The 21,999-nt window shown below is 47.0% G+C and overlaps 1 protein-coding gene across 1 annotated transcript in view; it reads left to right on the top strand.

Moving 5' to 3' along the window:
• The window catches only part of mettl15 (methyltransferase like 15), an 80,871-nt gene extending 61,591 nt beyond the window's left edge, over positions 1 to 19,280 (top strand). Inside the window, exon 6 of the mRNA XM_038806070.1 lies at positions 18,688 to 19,280. Coding sequence (XP_038661998.1) covers positions 18,688 to 19,124 — 437 coding nt within the window. The 3' untranslated portion in view covers positions 19,125 to 19,280. The remainder of the gene's footprint in view (positions 1 to 18,687) is intronic.
• Positions 19,281 to 21,999: the final 2,719 nt, after the last annotated feature.

Raw genomic sequence — 21,999 nt, forward strand, 5'->3', positions numbered from 1 at the left:
GCCAGGGTTCTACCTCTCCCTGTGACCGACCACCTGGGGGTCTCTAATGGCATGTGTGCCCCTCCCCCCCCAGATTCAGTTATGCCTGGCCCATGTTTGTGGAAGCTAGTGCTGTTCGGCGCCCAGGCGAGACTGTTAGTTCCCAGGCCCGGGAGAATCCAGCGCAGACATATTTAAATCAGCCTCATGGCTCACTTAAGTATGCTAACCTGGATCTCACCCAGTGAGGGCGAGATCCAGACCACGATCCAGACCCGTTGAACCTCGGGAGACGTTTTGAGGGTCGCGAACCCTGCGAGAGGCCTCTCGCAAGATTCAACGGCCTTGCCATATCACCAAGTGCAGTGCGACGAGGCTGTCCGCCCCCAGTATCTGTAGCACAGTGATTTCACACGCATACTAAAATGGAAATTGAATTCTTGTTCTGCCGTGAGGAGAGTCATCATCATGAGAGATCCATTACAAAGTGACCATTTACCCTTTTTAACAAACCCTCTTCCTTCTGTTTAGCTCACAGGGCTAATCGCTGGCTTTGAAAGCAGACCAAGGCAGGCCAGCAGCACGGTTCGATTCCCGTAACAGCCTCCCCGAACAGGCGCCGGAATGTGGTGACTAGGGGCTTTTCACAGTAACTTCATTGAAGCCTACTCGTGACAATAAGCAATTTTCATTTCATTTCATTTCATTTCATTTCTTCTCCCCATGGTGAAAATCGAGGTTCATGCAGGTCAATAGAATATGCCACAAATCTGTGTAAGAACTTTTCTATATTAGAGACAGCTGTATGTATATTTCTTTTTCTTAATATCTGGTTATGGGTTTAAGTATTGTTTTTTTTTAAAGAATCTTTGCTGTCACAAGTCGGCTTACATTAACACTGCAACAAAGTTACTGTGAAAAGCCCCTAGTCGCCACACTCCGGCGCCTGTTCGGGTACACTGAGGAAGAATTCAGAATCTCCAAATTACCTAATAGCACGTCTTTCAGGACTTGTGGGAGGAAACCAGAGAACCTGGAGGAAACGGCATTGTTGATGCATTGCCATCTGAATATCAGAGTAGAATGGGGAATGTAATATTGCTGATTACTGAGATAATACCACAGCAATTAGTTGTGCTTTATCGCAACACACAGTTTGTTTGTTATGACCACTGAACTAGCGAGTGGTCAATTCCAACTCCAGTTGACCTGGAGTCTCAACACAATTGAAATTAACAAATAATTCTTAGAAAAACACCTGGGGCGAGATTCTCCGACCCCCCCTGCCGGGTCAAAGAATCCCCGGGGGACGGCGTGAATACTGCCCCACCGCTCCAACGCCAGCTGCCGTATTCTCTGGTGCCAGATTTCGAGCCAGATTTCGACCCCACGCCACACCGGTCGGGGGCTGTTGGCAGTGGCCCCCTGGCAATTCTCTGGGCCCCAATGGGCCGAGCGGCCATCAGTTCCTGGCTAGTCCCGCTGGCGGGACCTGGTTGGTGGGCCATCTAGTGGAGTCCTCGTGGGGGGGGGGGGAGATCCGGCCCCGGTGGGGGGAGGGGGCCGTGGTGATCTGGCCCGCGATCGGGGCCCACTGATCCGCGGGCAGGCCTGTACCGTGGGGCACTCCTTCCTTCTGCGCCGGCCTCTGTAGGGCTCCACTGTGGCCGGCGCAGAGAAGAAACCCCCCCCCCCCCCGCGCATGCGCAGGAACACGCCGGCCGGTCTGCGCATGCGCGGAACCACGCCGCGGTTCTGCGCATGTGCCAACTTGCGCCAGCCTTTTGCCGCCGGTTGATGTGGCACCAACCCTCCGCCGCCGGCCTAGCCCCCTGAAGTGCCGTTCTTGGCACCGGCGTTGGGCCATCCCGCCCCTGAAATCTGTGGCCCTTAGCTGCCCAATAATTACAGTCACCAGGTTTGTAAATTTAAACAAAATTAATTTTATTAATAATAGCTATAATTAAGTATGATACAAATACAATTGGTTAACTATTCTAGTTCCATATATATATAATATATATATATATATATGTGTGTATATATATACACACACATGTATACATACACACACACACACACACACTAGACAGAGAAACAAACAGGGGAAAAGAGAGGTGTAATAATAATGATGGAAGTGTAAAGTATCAGAGTCTTTGGGATGAATTCTCTGCCTTCCCAACCGCGTGTTTCTCAGCGAAGTGGCACCGCTGATAGTGGGCTCCGTTCCCACCCACCGCTGGCCAGGAAACCCACCGGTGTGCTGCCGGTGGAATGAGAATCCTGTTGGTCCCTTTGTTTCCGATGGTTGTATTCTAAAACACCTCCCTTCAATTTAAGCTTTCAGCTCGAGGTTTCTGCCTTCAGTCTGTAATGGTTTTCACTGTAGATTTTACCAGGTTCTCTGTAGGTTCAGAAACACAGCAGTTCTGCAGCCTTTCTAGAGAACAGGGAAGAGACAGAGACTCTCTCAGCTTCTTCTCTGAGCATCCAGGACCGGCTGTCCTTTCCTTGGTTCTCTGAAAACCATCCCACTTAGATAGCACCCAATCACTGCCTTTTGGTCAATTCATTGGTCACCAGCCAACCAGTCGAATCAAATCATTCCGATCTCTCGTGTGCCAAAAGGTCTATGAGTTCTGCTGTTCAAATGCTAAAAAAGTGTACCATTTAGTGACTTTTGAGTTCCTCACTTCCTCTGCTCGACTTAAAGGTATCTGTCCATTAAATATCCATTTATGAAAAATAAAATAATCTTTATTATTGTCACAAGTAGGCTTGCATTAACACTGCAATGAAGTCACTGTGAAAATTCCCTAGTCGCCACATTCTGGTACCTGTGAAGAATTCAGAATGTCCACTTGACGTAACAAGCTTGTGGGAGGAAACCGGAGCAGCCGGAGGAAACCCACGCAGACACGGGGAGAACGTGCAGACTCCGCACAGACAGTGACCCAAGCGGGAATTGAACCTGGAACCCTAGCGCTGTGAAGCCACAGTGCTACCCACTGTGCTACCATGCAAGGGAATGAACAGGAAGGGCCCTTACATCCCTCTTTCCCTAAAAGGAATGAAATGTCAGAGCACCGACGTTTCATTATGAGGTATACAAGACAGCAATCACAAATACATATTAATTCACCCATCCTCATTATATCAGTTCCCTTCCCAGTCTGAACATTGGTACCTGGTCAGCACTTAAACCCGTGAGAAAGCATACGTTGTCACATTATCCTTTCCGGGGATGTTTAGAATGTTAAGATTGAACTGTTGTAATAATAAACTCCCAACGGAATAATCTGTATAATAATATATGTCCTTTAAACATCCTTGGATCAAAAATGATCACAGGAAAATAAAGAAAATGGGAAATAAAGAAATCAGCACGAAGGGCCCTTACAGCGGTGACTGAAAGATATTCTTTTATATGTAAACAATTCAAACTTTTTGAAGAAATGTTGCAACAAGATTCCTCCCAAGTAGTTAGCCATCCATCTCCTGTCTGCAATGATAATACACAATGTGGATCAAAGTTTGTTAGAATGGGATTTGGATATTCAAATATTAGAAAAGCGCATCAGGTACCGTCGTGTGCTTCAGTAATTATTTATGTGGATGCTGATGTGTTGGGTAGGCTGGGTCTATGTGGACTGCGTTTGATGCAGTGTAGAGAGAGAGACAGGCTTCCAACACTTGATGAGATGCAACACAATTTTATTTAACATCTAACTATATTACATGCTTAACTGTGGGTTGACACTATGCTGACTTGACTGGAGACCTGAGGCTAGCCTGACCAGACTATCTGACTACCACATGGTGTTTGTACTGCTCACGAGCTCTGACTGTCTCAGAGGCTGGATCCCGAGAGGGCGGGAAAACTGATGCCCTCTGGCTTTGCAGTGGTCGTGTCCTGTCTGGTGATTGACCGCTGTGTTCTGTGTGCTCACTGGTCATCCTGTGTGTCAATCATTGCCTGTCTGCACTCCATCATATACCTGGATGTATATTATGACAGATGCCATATGTCCAGACATTTTATTTACAAATTCTATCACTGGAAATGATTTAAACCAGCTCGGCGAAACCTCTAGGTAGCTCCTGTGAGTCAGCAACCAAAGTATCTTAGTGACAATACTTAGTGACGATGCTATTTATAACCACAGTAACTAAATGTTTTCTTTTTGCTGAAACTTTGCTTCTGCTCTTGATGCATTCTCTCTCTTTCTTTCCTTGCTTCTCTTCCATTGAATTATTTCATGACACAGTTCCATAGCTTGGCAATAATAATACTAATAATCGTTTATTGTCACAAGTAGGTTTCAATTAATTTACTGTGAAAAGCCCTTAGTCGCCACATTCCGGCGCCTGTTCGGGGAGGCTGGTACGGGAATTGAACCCGCGCTGCTGGCATTGTTCTGCATTAAATTCAGCTGTTTAGCCCAATGTGCTAAACCAGCCCCTGAGGGACCATTCTTAAATGGTCTGAATTTTGCCTTCAGTGCTGAAGTGACCTCTGACCTCAAACAAAGCTGCCCACTGAGACCTATTGAGCTCCATGGCATAGATTTCACTTACCCTGACATTAATTTCTGACATCCAGCAAACAGTGCTGTCACAAAGCAGGCTAAGCAGCCAATTACCTTGAAGAATTCTCACAGATGTCAAGTAACAAGCAGGTTTTATCATTTACTTTGTGTCATTTTACAGAACACAAAATGAAGATCGGAACGTGGGTGGAAGCTAATATAACCATTTTAAAAATTTTTTATCTATGGAATGGAGGCATTTTGATATTTTCCAAATATAAATTCAGTTTTTTTCCGGGCCAGAGATATTGTTCAAGAGTAATTATGGCTGAGTGCACCATTAAAATCCCAGTTACACCTCGTTCAGCAAGTCACAACTTTTGCAAGGGTTTTAACAACGAGAATAATCGTGGAAATTCAAATCAATTCAGCAATTTCTAGATTATTCCTAACTCTCATTAGTGCAGCCTCTGGAGGGACAGGAAATTAAGGGGCTGGTTTCGCACACTGGGCTAAATCGCTGGCTTTTAAAGCAGACCAAAGCAGGCCAGCAGCACGGTTCAATTCCCGTACAAGCCCCTAACAGGCGCCGGAATGTGGCAACTAGGGGCTTTTCACAGTAACTTCATTTGAAGCCTACTTGTGACAATAAGCAATTTTCGATTTCAACTTACTGGCAGCAACCTCTGGATTTCCACATCTAACAACACGTGTGTGTGAAGTTGCTGTCAGTTTCATGCACTAATGACAGCGAACGTTGAGAGTGACACCGATGTTACAAATGCTAGATTCGGACGAATGTATCCACCGAGGGAGATGACTGCACTTTTCAATGATGGATTCAGCAGCACGGCAAACGCAATCGTGACCTTACCTAATGTCGAAACAACGCTGGTTTGGCAGGGGTGACTGGATAATGGACGAACAATTAGTTTGAATGATTCCTTTTACATGATAGTTCAGAGTACGGAGATGAATTGTGCTGAGTCAGCCACTTCCTCTTCCCTTATTTTCATCTACCTCAATGTCCAGTTGCCATTAGCTGTTCTGTGAAACATTTTGAGGCGCCTTTGTACATATTGAGCGTTGCAGAAATTTAAGTTGTTGAATGCCAAAAAAATTAATCTGCATGGAATGAAATAACAGATTTTTCCGCAGCAGCAGCTTATTCCGATAGCACGTTTAAATTCCCAAGAGACATCGCAGGAGAGTTATTGAACTAAATTTGATGCTGAGTCATGTATGGAGACATTGAGATAGGTGAACAAATGCTTCATTACAGGCATTTTAAAGACCCTATAACGAGACGAGAGGCCAGTTTTTTTTTTGCCTAAAAGGGACACTTTTTCATCCAATTCATTTATTTTTAAATGTGTGATTTATCTAAAGATTGTGGCAGCTTACAAAAAACTGAGTGAATGATTTTTGAAACAATTAACTGAAGTACATTTATTTTAGATTAAAATGAAGACATTTTTGAACGTTAAGAACTTTTTGATTGAGGTAAAATAAAGATTAGTGTGCGAGACTACCCCTCCAAATAGCAGCATTGACCTGTGTTGCTCTTTTCAGTCACCTACCCACTTCAAGTAAAGTCGAAGATTTCTCAGAATTCCTGACATGAAGCGCCCTAAAATGAGGAATCAAAATGGTCAGGTCCACTGACAACACTGCACATCTGGAAGTGAGGATGGAATTTACCGGCGGCAAATTCATGGGGCAGGATTTCCCGGCGTTCCCGTGGCGTGTTCTTCAGCAGCAGAGGCGGCTCACCAATGGCCACCGGTGGGATCTTATGGTCCTGCCGGTGTCTCGACTGTCCGCCGCCAGGGAACCCGCCACGAGGTGGTGGTGGTGGGGGGGGGGGTCACCTTTGGCGGGACAAGAAAATCCCGCTGCAGAAAAGACGGGAAAATCCCACCCATGGAGTAGAATTTTAATCTTTGGACCTGGGGAGGGTGGCCGCACGTTGAGAATATGAAAGGTGGTGGAGAGGGCTTTGCCATGCTTTTATAACCCAGCCAAGGCACTGGCGCCCACATCCAGGTATCCGAACCATTCGGACCGTCTGCACAGGATTACAACCCTCAAAGTGTGTGAAAAGCTCAATATTTGAAGGGACGCAGCAGAAATGGAATGGAAGCATTTTTCAATTGACAGGCCAGAAACAGCTACCTCACTGCTGAAGTTTCAATGTAGAAAGACTGCCTCCTGCTCCCTCCAGGTCTCGCAGGCAACCCTGAAGGTATTGCTGGAAGATCCAGCTGAAACATATTGTTCCCAGCAGACAAGAGGAAGAGCCCATTCCCTTGGCCTCGAGCACATATGGCTGGAAGTTGAGAACGAACTGAGCAGCAGGCGCGTGGTCCCACAATGCCAAGGAAGATTCCAAGGATTGGAAAAGTGAGTGACACGCCACATTCAACTGCCAAAGCCCTAACTCTGACTACCCTGGCACTCTCCCGCACGGCACTCCTCACACCAAAACATTTCGCAGCTCCACCCATTCCACTACCTCCAGGCAGCTCCTGACATCCTCATCTGAACAGGCACCACTTGCACTCAACCCATACATTACCGCCATCTCGCACCCATCCCACGCAGTCATCCTCCACAAATATTGTCATTCCATCCTCTCAAACCATCCCGTTTCTCACACGTGAAATGGTCTTTTTTCTCACGTTGCAATGGAAGAGAGTGAATAACAGCAGAGAGAGAGACTCCTGGACTCTGATGTTCAGTCATGTCTGGAAGGCTGACCTTCTGCCTGTAGGCCTTATGTTGGGGGTGTTGCCCCTTGCGAGTTGGAGCTCTATGTTCATCCCCATTTTCCTGTGGAGCAACAAGTGGCTGAGGAGAAGACAACTGATGGCGCTTTTCCTCTTGTCGCTCATCTTGAAAAGTGAAAAGAATTCTCCAGAACAGCTCCTGTGAGCAAAATCCTTTCACTGAGGCAAACAATCAGATGTTGTAGTTCAGTATTTAAAGAGTTTCAAGTCTGTCCATTTCACAATCCTGTCAATCTCTGCTGTGTTCTTATCTCATTGTCCATGCAGCCATTAGCCAGCCTGAGAGACCTGCGTGCTGGCAGTTAAAGCCAGAATACAGGGTTAAATCTGCAAGTCAATTGGCTTTTTATATATTTGCAACGTGTCCCAGTCAAATGTGGAAATCAGTGGGTTCCTGCTGCTTTCTGACACACCAGCATTTTTTGATATTTTAACCCCTTGAGCACAGCAACATCGCACCCCACCCCCAACCCTCATTTTGCAGGTTAAAATTCCCCCCAATGGCATTCTTACCAGTGGGGTATTCCAGATTCTGTCAGTGGTCTCGGAAACCAAAGAGAATCATTCCTCTGGATGACGAAAGACATGGCGCAGGATTCGCCGGTTGCCGATGCCGAAATCGTGTTCGGCAATCAGCCGGAGAATCAACGTTTCCGACAAAATCGGGGGCGGTGCCACTTTCACGATGCTCCGCCCCCTCCAAAGCGTTGTACTCTAGGAGTGCGCCTCGCACCGTATCGACAGCCTCAGGACGTTGCCTAAGGCCCTCCCCGATGCTCCGCCCCCCAACTGTCCGAGTTCCCGATGGCGTTGGTTGCGTGTGGTATTATCCATCGGGAGCTTGGTGTGGGGGCTGCGGACACAGTCCAGCGCCGCCACAGTCGGGGGGAGGGCCGATCCGCAGGCAGGGAGGACTTTGGCAGGGGCTGGGGGCCCTGTTGGGGGTGGTCCGGGTCCACGCACGGCCGGCACCGTGTTGCATGGCACGGCTGCTGTAGGCCGCCACCAAGCGCATGCGCAGCCATGGACCCGGCAATTGTCCGGGCTGTATCGGCAGCTGGAGCCAGGTGCTGTACGCTGCCTGCCTACTAGCCCACCACCAAACGGAGGATCTGTGGCCCTTTTGCGCCTAATGTTCAGTCATAAAACGCCACCGTTCCCACGGCGACGTCAGGACATAACCTGAAAATCGGAGAATCCAGCCCCTGATTTCAGCCTGCAGTTGGAAATCTATAATATTGTTCCATGGAATTTCCTTGAGGCTATCCTTATACACGATTATAATTGGCAATTAATTCATATCTTTACTTGGCATGCACTCAGATATCAAAGGTACCGCTCATTGTAAAGCTGCATTGATGATTACATTCAAGATCCTGTTGATGACGACAGGCAGCACCTAGCATAACACCAAAGGTATTTCTCGATCGATCTATTGTTCAGGAAAAGCACCATCAATAAATGGAGGTAATACTATTTTGACCATGCATTTCTCGAAAACATTTCCTATTCCATTAGTAATAAAAGTTCTCCACAAGCCAGACAAACATTTGCGGTTAGAACATATGTCCTTAGATGATCACTTCAGGCTGTAACGTTTGGTAAACTCCGTAAGTGACAGCTGTACAAATACCATGGGTGGAATTTTTTAACTCTTGACTCTGCTGCCCACTTTTCCCGCCATATTTTTGACACTTAGTCAAATATAATCCTGGAGGCGGGCCCCACAACGTCACACAGGCAGAGAACCCACCGTGCCTGCCACCCTCCCGGAGGGAGACTGAGTTTTTGGGAGATCGAGGTGCTGTTATAAAGGGTGCTCTAGTCTTTAAAAAAAAAATTGCAGGGGCAATAGGAACAGGAAATCCCGCCGGCATTAAAACCATTCTGGGGCTCGCGTTGATTCTCCAGCCCTGCCGGCTTTCCTGCCTGCCCAAATGGTGGGTAGAGAATTCTGGCCTATGTACGTACATCTGATGGAATGTAGTTAAGTACTATATGAAAAAAATAATGCTGAAGACATATTCCAGAGGTGAGAGTGACTGTCCTTGACACTAAGACAGCATTTTACTTCTTTTTAATTCATTTACGGGATCTGGGTGCCACTGGCTAGGCCCATCCCTGGTTGCCCTCGCGAAGGTGGTGGTGAGCTGCCTTCTTGAACCACTGTCGTCCCTGAGGTGTAGGTACACCCACAGTACTGTTAGAGAGGGAGACTGAGTGTGGCATTCAGTGGTATTACCATTGCTGAATCCCTCACCATCAACATCCTGGGGCTGATCATTGACGAGAAACTAAACTGGACCAGTCACATATAATACTGTGGCTACAAAAGCAGGTCAGAGGCTGGGAATTCTGCAGCGAGCAACCCATTTCCCTAGTCCCCAAAACCTCTCCAGCATCTACAAGTCTGGCGTGTGGTGGATTACCCTGCACTTGCCTGATGAATAGAACTCCAACAGCACTCAAGAAGCTCAACAACATCCAGGACTAAATCACCCGCTTGACTGGCACCCTCTGGTGCACCTTGGCAGCGGTGTGCATCATCCAGAAGATGCTTGCAGCAAATTGCTAAGCCTCCTTGAACAGAACATTCCAAATTCTACATTCCCTATAATCTAGAAGAAGAATGGCAGTAGGGGTAGGGTAACACCATCACTACCTGCAAGTTCCCCCATCAAGCCACACCATCCTGACTCTAACTATATTACCATTCCTTCACTGGGCCAACAACCTGGAACTAATTCCTAACAGCTCTGTGGGTATACCTACACCACGTGGACTGTAGCAGATCAGTCAAGTGATTCACCTTCACCTTCTCAGGGCATTTACCAAAGGGAAATAAAGCTGTCCGTGCCAGCAATATATATCTCATTGAATAATAAAAAGGCGCACATCCAATCGGCATTTGGCTAGTTTATATTTTGGAATGACAAACTTAGATGCGTGTGTCAAAAATGAGCAAACACTAATGTTGAGTTTTGCAGATATTTCGCTGTTTTACATTAGACATTAAACATGGAAGTGCGACACTTGGGTCCAACTAGCCCATGTTGGCATTTATCCTACACACGATCAAATAATACCATTCATATCGTCCTTCCCCTAACTCCTGAGCCCTTGGGCTGGATTGTCCATTATTGGGACTATGTCCCCACGCTGGCATCAAGTCGGTGTTTCACACCAGAAAACCTGGCATCAAAGAGACACGAATTCCTAGCCCTGCTGGGGGCTAGCAGGACCCGGAGTAGATCTCACAGCTTTTGCTGCAGATACGGGCCCCCGCACTTCCGGGTCGGAGACCCCGCATGTGCACGGCGGCGGCCTCCAGCGGCCGTGCTCCATGATGGACTCGGACCGCGGAGCTGGACCCAAAAACAAACCCCCCTATCGGCTGTGCGCTCGACCCTGTCCGCCCGAACAACCATTTACCGGCTGCCTATAAGATTCCCCCCGCCATCCGATCGGCCCGCCCCCGACCAGTCCGCAGCCGCCACGCGAATATCCCAAGTGGTTGGAGCACATTAGATCGGTCAGGGGCAGACAATGGCCCCAGGTAGGCACCAGGTGGCGCGGCATACTCCCCAAGTAGGTCGCTTTTCGGGGCCTGCAGAATTGGGGGACCGGCGCCAGTCCCAATTTCTTGCAGGAAAATGGATTCTCTGCCCCCGCGCCGGCCGTGATTTCGGCGTCTGGGTACGGAGAATCCAGTCCCTCGTCTTTCATTTACCCAACAGTAATTTAAAAACATTTTTCTGACTAGTTGATCCCTAAAAAGCAAACACAGATTTTTAAAAGATTCACAATGAATGTTGACGAATTTTAATGTTCTGTGGATTTCTCTGAATCATTTAGGACTTTTTTTCCCCTTCCTATGTATTTGGAAGACACTGGATGGTGGCTGAGATAGGGTTCCTTGGTTGCCAGTTGTTCGGTTAATAGTAATTATTCATATGCATGAGTCTTGAGTCAAGAATGCTGACGCCAAGTGGGGGAGCCCTGTGCATCCCCAGCTGAGATCCACTAACTCTGCACACATCAGGGCCTGAGCTTGGAAATGTCCTTGACTTTATGTTCCCTACATTACAGCAATAACTGCATCTCAAAAACATTGCCTGTAAAATGCTTTGAGGCGGCCGGTGATCATGAAAAGCGCTATGTAAATGCACGTCTTTATTTTGTGACAGAGCTTCTCACCGATTAAACTTGTCCATCAGCAGAAATAATTGTGGGAAAATATGGTGTATGTTCAGAATTAGCTAGGTGGTTAACCCTTAACTGCCCTTTGAGATGCCCTAGCAAGCCACTCAGTTCAAAGGCAATTAGGGATGGACAACAAATACTGGTCTTACCGGAAACGCCCATGAAATAATTGTTTAAAAAATTCACACGTTAATGTTAGTACAGATTTTAGAACATAGAACATACAGTTCTATTCGGACCCATCGAGTCTGCACCGACCCACTGAAGTCCTCACTTCCACCCTATCCCCGTAACCCAATAACCCCTCCTAACCTTTTTGGGCACTAAGGGCAATTTAGCATGTCCAATCCACCTAACCTGCACATCTTTGGACTGTGGGAGGAAACTGGAAAACCCGGTGGAAACCCACGAAGACATGGGGAGAACGTGCAGACTCCGCACAGAAAGTGACCCAGCGGGGAATCCAACCTGGGACCCTGGCGCTGTGAAGCCACAATGCTAACCACTGTGCTACCGTGCCACCCTTAACTAAGGCACTATATTTTCTGTTGTTTAGCCTTGAAGACATGTTAATATGATGGCTGTAGAGTGAGTGGTGACAGTGCCACCTTCTAAAGCGTGTATCATCATCAGGAGTCTACTTTTTCAAAAGCCCAACTATTGCAGAAGAAATACGATTAACATTAACATCCTTTTATTTATTTCTGTTTTCTTTTCTATTTGTTCTTAAACAGTAGCTGCCAATGGCGTCATCACAGGCTCTGGGGAGTTACTGAGCCACATAAGTGGGAGGGAGTTGAATCAATATGCACAGCTAAAGCCGAAACATGCTGTGTTTATGACTATATCTCTATTGATGCGCAGCTTCTAAACACTGTCTCAGTAACTCTTCCCAGAACTCACCGAGCAGAATTTCGGATTACTGTTCAGAAGTTCAAATACCAGTCAGCGCTTAGTAATTCACCTGCCCTCGATGGAAAAGGTTTAATATTTGCGAGATCGGGCGAGTGCTTCGAGTTGGCTGTCTGAGCTAAACTCTCTATTTTTGGATTGTAACAAAAGAGGGGCTGGGGAAGAAAACAACAGGGAGACTGTACCGCCTCAGTAAACAGTCCTCCTGTTTGACTAATGGTAGAAGTTGTGGAAAAATTCAGTCGAAAAAACTTGCACTCTCATGACAGAAAGATTGAAACCAGATAAGTGGATAATATAACTTTAAAAAAGATGATACATCCATAATTTTCAGATTATTTAATCGTTCGACGATCAAACATTAGAGTGATCATATAAGCCACTTAGGTTTATGTTATAGACAGGGTTAGAAAAGATTAATGACAAATGTGCCTTTTTTCACTCTGGTTTTAGCGATAATTAAAAATCTCCTTTCGGCTGCCCCGACTTCATTGAATGTCAATTCAGTTAACTTCCAAAGCAATCTATGGCTCGTGGCATTGATGAATGCTAATGATCCACAGGGCTGAGGCAGGGACAGTGGGGGTTGAGGTGCAGTTTTGCATTGGGAGCTAACCCACGGAATTCGAAAAGTGGTTAACTTAAATTTGAACTCGTGTTCAAATGTTAAGAGATGATGTCTGGAATACTTCATGGATTCCAAAGCAAAGCTTAAAACGCAAATATCCAAATTAATTTCCCGGCTGTTTTCAGTGCGCCAAATTGCCTCCGTCAGCTGCAGCAGTGATGATGATTATTGTTGAAGTTTGACACAAAGTGTTACTCAAATTCGACACAAGAATGCCCACACAATGCTGCCTGGACTGAATTAATGTTTTAGAAGGTACTGTTTTTAGGTACTCGGGAGACTTAAATGCCTCAGACATGAGAGCCCGCCACATTGTATAGATATTATTTTGTAAATTAACCATTTCACAGTAGTCCCAGACTTGTGGAATGCCAAGATGCTTTCTTTTATTTTCTATCGATTCGAGAAAATTCATGAAGTCAACAGCACTTTTATATTTTGAAACACTGGAAGTCGCACTTCATGTTTTAGTTAAATTGTTTGACATTTTGAATCAGCTGATTTTTTTTTTTATTGATGTTTTACATTCTCCTGGCATTTCCACAAAAATCAATTAGATTTCTGTAATTGAAACCCAGAGAAGCTGAATGGGAACTTTAGTAATTTGTAGAATTTCGAACCACAGGAACAATCACCTTTTTTTTTGTAGTTCTAAACTACAAGTAGTAAAAAGTACTTCAGAAAGGATTGGAAGATGCTGAAAATCTAACATGAAAAGGGAAAATGCTGGGAAAACCACTCCCCACTCATTCCAGCCAAGAAGGTGGCGCCCTGAACAGTGGCAGCCCGTTTCATCAATGCGGAGTTCGATATCCTGCTGGATGTCGTGGAGGCAAAGCGGGACACCCTGTTCCCCGGGGTAGGAAGGAGGCTGTCACCTCCCGCCGTACACCAGGCCTGGACACAGATGGCGAGGCCATCCCGCCGTGGGCCCCACTGTCAGGACCGACCAGCAGTGCCACAGAAAGCTGCACAACCTGCTCAGGGCACCCAGGGTGAGTAACCGGCACGGAGCCCCTGGCACCAAACCCCCCCCAGCCAGAGGACCACCGAACCCCACCTGCCTGCAATCTGCTCGCACCCCACCCTGCACCACATGCCAATACCCATATCGCCCCCCATGGCTGGGTGCCCTGCACACACAGGCCACGAGCTGCCCACCCACTCTGCTGCCCGCATCCGACTGCCTCACACTGTGTATTTTCTGTGCCCCCAATCCCCGACAGGCGCATAACTGCAGAGAGAGAGAGAGAGCAGACTGGAGCCTGCTGGACGTGCGAGCCCTTTCACCGCAGAGTGAAGGGTGTTGAACCTGGTAGGTGGGCCCGTAGAGTGAGCAGTCGCCGAGGCGGAGGTTGGCATCATGGAACCAAGTGACACCCTTGATAAGTTGCGGTGTCCCGATGGCAGTTGTGGCACCACCCCACCACCTCCACACCACCCCCACCTGCGATCCAACCGTGCATCATGTCTTGTGCCTTGTAGGATTACCTGGAGAATGACCTGGAGGGCCATTCCAATGCCCCCCGCCCCTGGCCACGATCCCAGGATACATTGAGCGAGGAGGTGGGATCGGACAGCGACGCGATTCCCCAAAAGGCAGCCTTTACCCCTGCAGCACCAGTCCACGGACCACACCGACTTTCAGGCACAGCTGTCTCCAACACTCCCCACCATCCCAGAGCCGCTCACCACGGTTGGGCGTTATGGTGAAGTGGCTCCTGGGCGCTATCTGGTGCACACCACAGACGTGCATCGGTACATCATGTTGAGGTAGGAATCCCCGAGGAGGCGGACAGTTGGCGGAATCCCAACAGCCTGCAGGGGTAAGAATGGTGCCGACTGTGCGTGCTTCTCAGGCCAACACTGGATGGGTGGTGTCTTGGTGGAGGCCATGAGGGTGAGGGACACGGCCATGGGTCAATATATTCCAGGCCTGGTGCACTCTGTGCGGGTGGTGGCTGGGGCACATGACGGGGCCGCCCTGGCGCAGGCTGCCATGTACCAGGGCCACCTGGACTTTGCAGCAGCACTCCAGAGCTTGGCCTAGACACAACAGTACATGGCTGCGGCCATCACGGCAATGCACGGCCGTTAGCGGTGGGCATGGGACAGGGCCCACAGGTCAGCCAACGCACATTGCCCTGCCCCCCCCCCCCCATCCAAACCCTGACCCCGTCCCCACCTCCGCCACCCCAAGGGTTCGATGGGACGGTGTTACGGAATGGCCAGCTCTCATGCAGGGATCACCCAAGCGGATGGTTGAAAGTGCTATTGTGGGCAGGAGTCAGGCGTTGCCGAATGATGCAGAGCGGGTCGTCTTCACCTTCCACCCCATGGAGCAGACCCGTTGATACTGGCTCAGCACCGGGTGTGGGCCCTCAGTTGGCAGTATCAGCAGATCTGCATATTTTAATGACCCATTAGGCTCAGTTAAATATGTGATCATGGGAATCTACCGGCGCCCGAGGTTCTGCAAACATGGGCCAGTCGCACCTGGGGGTTATCTCCCAGGCCATTAGAGACCCCTGAATGGTCGGGGATAGGGCAGTGTGGCACCCTGGCACTCCCTCTGGCACACGGGCACGTTGACCCTGCCAGCCTGGTACACTGGCTGGGCCACACTAACCCCATCTGTGGGACTTTATCAAAAGCTTTCTGAAAATCCAAATTCACCACATCCACTGCTTCACCATTAGCTATTCTGCTCGTTGCATCCTCAAAAAACCTCCAGTCTGGCAAACATGATTTCCCTTTCATAAATACACTTTGTCTCATTCTGTGTCCTGTTATTGCATCCTTTACAATAGACGCCAGCATTTTACCTACTATCGATGTTAGGCTAACCAGTCTGTACTTCCAGGTTTCTTCCCTCCTGTTTAAAAATAGCAGAGTTCCACTTTCCACCCTCCGGGATTGTTCCACAATCTACAGAATTTTGGCAACCAACGCATCCACTATTTCCATGGTCACCTCCTTTCGTACCCAGGGATGTAGATTATCAGGCCTGGGGATTTATCGGCACTCAATCCCATTAATTTCTCCTGCACTATTTTTCCAGAAAAACGAATTTCCTTCAATCCCTCCCTCTCACTAGATCCTTGATTCCTTAGCATTTCTAAGAAGCATTCTGTGAAGACAGAACTAAAGTAGTTGTTTAATTGCACTTACATTTCCTTGATCTCTGTTATAAATTCTCCTGTTTTGGACTGTCAGGGACCTACATTTGCCTTCATTAATCTTTTTCTTTCTATATACTTGTAGTAGCTTTTACAGTCCGCTTTTATGTGACTTGCATTCACCCGAGAGTGAATACCTGATGTCTACCATTTACTCAAGCATCTGTCTCACCTCTGCATGAAGGCATTCCTTTTCCTGCCCCTCGTTCAACACCACTATTGTTTGGCAGACTGAATGGCGTGCTTAAGGTCAGCATTGCCAACAAGGATTTGCTGTTGGAGGTGTGCACAGAGGAGTAGAATTGAATGAGTACAACACCAATCACCAGACAAAAGGAAGTGTAAAATGACCAAAGTTCAAATAGCCAAGTCAAGCACGGCCATGAAAATTGAGAGTTTCCCTAATATGACAGCCTGGCTTTAAATGGTGGCGTTCTTCATTGTTAGCTGGCCGGTTTCTGAGCACTTGGTTTATACGCTCAGTAAATAAAGTGAGGTGATGTAAAACAACATGGGAAATCCTCAGTGGAAACACGTTGCATGAACCAATTTGAAGGAGCCGACAAGAGCTGCGGCAACACTAGAATTCTTAACGTTCGCTGCCCTGGAATCAGGAGCTCACTGTCAAGTACACCAAAGCCTGTCGGCTGTTCCCCATGCACACTATCATAAGGTAGATGAAAGGGTGACTTCCTACGCTCAAAAATACTTGCCAGCAACTCGTGTATCATTATAGCTGTGTGACCTATATAAAAGTTACACATCATTTAATTGCTCGGGAGTTTTAGAATGTGCTCGCATTTCTGTAATAGTAGATTTAAAACAAAGTAGTTCTCCAATTGGAAATATGTTGAATCAAACAATAACTGCTTATTTGTTTAGTTAACTTCATAATTAGCGATTGGACAGTAATTTTTCTCCAGTTGCATTTTCTTTTAAGACGGAGAGAACTATGAAATAGAAGGGTTTTAAAACTGCCGCACCATCATCTCCATCATTGGAAAAACCTGTTGGTAGTAAAAACCCCCAGTATTGGAAATATAATGCTCTGCAAATGTTCTGAATGAATTTGATATATTTTAATAGGATTATTAATACTATTCTTGCTGTAATGTGGAAGGGATTATTTTTGCACCGTTGCATTTCAAATTGAGAATGGTGATAGCAATTACACCGATGCCTCGCATTTTTATTAGTTACTTGATTCCGGGCATCCAGTCCAACGTGTTTCATGTTCAACGTTGCATATGAGATTTAACATTGGTTACCCCAAAGTAAAAATTACTCCCTGTTAACTACAAATACGGTAACTTCAGTGAAGAATGTGTGTGTTTCCTTTTAATCAACTAACTAAGCGTATACTGCACCCATTTTACTGTCGCGGTGCAAATGAGAAATTAATTTTGTCAGAGTAGCTTTCTAGTCTGCCTCTTATCTTTAGGTCAGTTCCTGGTGATCATAATAGTGAGCCTATTGTCTGTGTCATGTTGTAGTGACCTGCCTTCAAAAAATAAGGGAAGAAACTGTAAGAATCAGCAGTTTGTGTTCTGCCTTGTCTGCCGATATTAAAATATCTGTGCAGGACAGCAAGGGTGAAGTTGTACTTTAATTTACAGCATCATATGTTTTCAATTGGCGGGTGGCACATCACTTTCCATAATCGCATTTTTCACATTCGGTGTCAGCCTGAAGAAGTGGAAGGGAATAGATGCCATTGAACAGTTAGAGGCTGACTGCACGGCGTCACAGTGGTTAGCACTGCTGCCTCGTAGCGTCAGGCACCCAGGTTCAATTCCAGCCTTGGGTCACTGTCGGTGTGGAGTCTGCACATTCTCCCCGTGTCTGCGTGGGTTTCCTTCGGGTGCTCCGGTTTCCTCCCACTGTCCAAAGACGTGCAGGTTAGGTGGATTGGCCGTGCTAAATCTAAGAGATCATGCGTCGCACTATAAACAAAGTAAAAATAAGAAAAAGGGTCCTCCCCCCTCCCCCACTAATGATATGGGATCTCTCCCCCCCACCGGCCATATTGCACCTGAATGTCAGCTCGCCATGGCGCAACATGGCTGGTAAATACCGGGAGACCCCTCGGCCTCGGCAGGGAGTTCCCCGCTGAGGGCCCATATCCAATCGGAGTCGCGTTAGCAGCGCCGGGAAACACAAGGCTAAGCGCGTTTGCTTTGGGACTCTGTTCCCAAATGGTTAGGTCGGGTGTATTATCACCTTTGAAATAGTCAGGAAATCATAAAAGTGACATAAAAAGTAGTTTAACAAATGACTCGCACCAATAAAATTAGATCTGCCATATACTTAATTTACAGTATGTCAGATCTGCATAACAGAAGTCAAATTTCTTTGCATTGTCTGTTTTGTTCCCCAAGAGCTTTTCTAAGAAAGGACTGTTTTTATTAAAAGCTTTATCTTCGCTCAGTTTCTGAAACCCATCCTTTTTTTGTTTCTGGGTATCACAGGAGCACTTCCAGCATCAGCGATGTATGCACGCAAAGACCTGCTCCAGAGACCCGCACACGTGGCGACCAAAACATTCCAGGCCTTGCGAATCTTCGTGAATGATGAATTGAATGAGTTGTACAGAGGACTTAGAACGGCGCACAAGTTCTTGAAACCTCAAGGCCGCCTGGTTGCGTTAACATTTCATTCGCTTGAAGACCGCATTGTGAAACGTGTTTTCCACAGTGTCGACCTGTCTGAGAGGCCAAACCTGAATGCCAGGCAAAAGATTAGGCAAGGACTTCGAAGACAGGAAGAGGAGGAACCATGTCACTCTGAACAGGGGAACTTGAACTGGTCAAACATTCAGAAGAAAGTGTTGACTCCTGACCTTCAGGAGGTTCAGGAGAATCCACGAGGACGCTCTGCGAAACTCAGAGCTGCCTTAAAACTGTGAAAAGTGTGAAAGTCGGTCTTGTAATGGTTTTGTTAACATCCCACGTCTGACAGAATTCGATATGCAGGTGTTTCTGTGAATGCCAATGAAAATGCTAATGTACAAGTCCCATTGTCACTGGTACAGAAACAATAAAATTTGGAGGGTCAGGATTTAGATGTGGTATTTGAAAATTACTAGCTGGCATTTCAAACTAAGTGGAAGAATGAAGATCTGCAAATGCAGTGAGTTAAACATCAGGCTTTCACCTCTGCGACATGAATCCAAATCTGCCCAAAACTGGTTTGCTGAGCCTCTGGAGTTCAAACTCTAGTTTCTTAAGGGACTGAACTATTTTATGTAAAATGTTCACAAGTTTGGAACATTTAAACTGTAAACTACATCTTAATCTATTTGTGCAAACTAAATCAAAAGAACTGAGGGGCAAAGTGAAAGGGGGCATCTCCCTCAAGGGGTGGGGAGGCTACAGCTTTAAACAAAAACAAATCATGTATCAAACTTAAAAGGGTCACTAAGGCACCCCAGTCCCTCCAGTGGGCATGGAAGGCCTCGGTGGTGCCAGTGGACACCACATGCTCCCTCTCCAGGGACACCTGCAGAGAATGTAGTCACGGTAAAGGGGCAGGCAGTCGGTTCGGACAACCCGCTCAGTCTCACCTGTAGATGGCAAGGTTGGCCAGGCCCAGGGACAGGGCTCATGAAGAGATTCTTCTACTTCCCTGTTCCTCCCCACACCGGGTGCCCTTAGATCAGGAACATGGGGCTGAAGCTCAAACAAAACTGGAATAATAATGTTTTTCATAGATCTGAAAAGGGGGTGCAGTCTAAAGCAACTTATATAAGCATGGTCCACGGGTCCACTAGGCCGCAAAAAAGACAGGCATCTTGGCAGTCCGTGAACTGACGTAGCCTCCGGTTGTACGGGACTGCTGCATGCAACACCCTCCACCCCAGGTCCCCAGTGTTAAGGGGGAGGACTCCTCCGTGGAGGGACCTCCGCCACTGGATGACAACAAGGCATGTCCAGGCAATAAGCGAGGGCAAGGAAATGGAAGATGCAGGAGCAGCCCAAACAGAAAACCGCTCTGTGCAATGCGAAAGGACACGGAGGGCATCTCCACTAGGCAGTTCAGGTTGTGGAGCTCTGGCTCCAGGGGTGGGGTGGGGGGTGGGGATCAGGACTTGGGGGCCTAATGTGAAATTCCGTCTGAGCAGGAGTACGCTCAGGTGCATGTTCGCTGTACTTTAAGGGGACTGAAATTCATCAAAGGAACAGCCCTCAATTTGACATTAATTGATAATTACACTTGTGAGCCAATGGGATGGCTGTGCAAGGAGATTGGGAAAGTGTATTTTTGTGCACCAAGGGAGTGGGATGCTCTTCCCGGTTGGAGGCTAAGACACATTGTTGGGGCAGAGCCGAAGGACAGAGAGGGAAGCAGCCTGGTGGGATGTTGACATTGGAGTCCAAAGTAAATCTGTTTCCGTTCTCTCAATAACTCCTAACCTTTTATCAGTGTGACATTCCGCAATAAAACCATTAGCATATGCAACATTCAAAGATCAAATAGTTCTTAAAATTGTGATAAACCTTCATATTCACACAAGTGATGTTGCTACATCATCAGTACATTAGGGAAGCGTGGAAGAGAGGCAAGGTGTTACTTTGTATTATGCATCTCTAGCAGCAGGCATGGATGACTAAATACAAAGACTCCTTTAGAGAAAATGCCAATGAATTCAGAGGGTTTCGTAGGTTTGGAACATTTAAAACGTAAACTACATCTAAATCTCTGCTCCTACCTTGGGTCCGCGATGATACTGCTGGGATTTGTGCATCCAAAATGGTACGAATGTGCTGCAGGATTTTGAATCAGGTGCAGTAGGAAAAGTTAGTTGTGAACATTCTTGGTTTAAGACTCACAAAAGTACGAGGGTAATAATTCCCCATCTATTTGATGCATTGCTAGTGCTGATAATTTCTGTTCTTTCCCCATCCTGGATCTTCCACCCCCAACAATAAGGCAGAAAACCTCTGTCAATACTGCTCTGGACCAATGGTTGTACTGTGCACTTGAGTAGTGTAGCTGACTCTTCCTACAATTTTGAACTGTGTGTGAAGATGTTCCTGGCCTGTGCTCAGTACCATCCAAAGATAGTACCACATTTCTCCCTTAAAATAAAATTTGAAGCGAATTTTATATTGTACTTCACAGCAAGTTCCACATATCAATATGGTGAACAGGGTAGCATGATGTAAAAACAATGCAATTATAATGGAGGATTTTTGGTGGTGTAGTGGTTAGCACTGCTACCGCACGACGGCGAGGACCCGGGTTCGATCCCAGCCCCACCTGGGTTACTGTCTGTGTGGAGTTTACACGTTCTCCCCGTGTCTGCGTGGGTCTCACCCCGACAACCCAGGGATATGCAGGGTAGGTGGATTGGCCAGCACGGCAGCATTGTGGATAGCACAATCGCTTCACAGCTCCAGGGTCCCAGGTTCGATTCCGGCTTGGGTCACTGTCTGTGTGGAGTCTGCACATCCTCCCCGTGTGTGTGTGGGTTTCCTCCCTCAGTCCAAAGATGTGCAGGTTAGGTGGATTGGACATGATAAATTGCCCTTAGTGTCCAAAATTGCCCTTAGTGTTGGGTGGGGTTACTGGGTTATGGGGATAGGGTGGAGGTGTTAACATTGGGTAGGGTGCTCTTTCCAGGAGCCGGTGCAGACTCGATGGGCCGAATGGCCTCCTTCTGCACTGTAAATTCTATGAATCTGCTCCTTAATTGGAAAAATTAAAAAAGAATCATGGAGGATTTTGATTTTTACATAGACTGGGGGAAGCAGAGTTGCCCAGTAATGGATTTCTATAAT

The sequence above is a fragment of the Scyliorhinus canicula genome, chromosome 9 (assembly GCF_902713615.1).
Source record: "Scyliorhinus canicula chromosome 9, sScyCan1.1, whole genome shotgun sequence".
Lineage (NCBI taxonomy): Eukaryota > Metazoa > Chordata > Chondrichthyes > Carcharhiniformes > Scyliorhinidae > Scyliorhinus > Scyliorhinus canicula.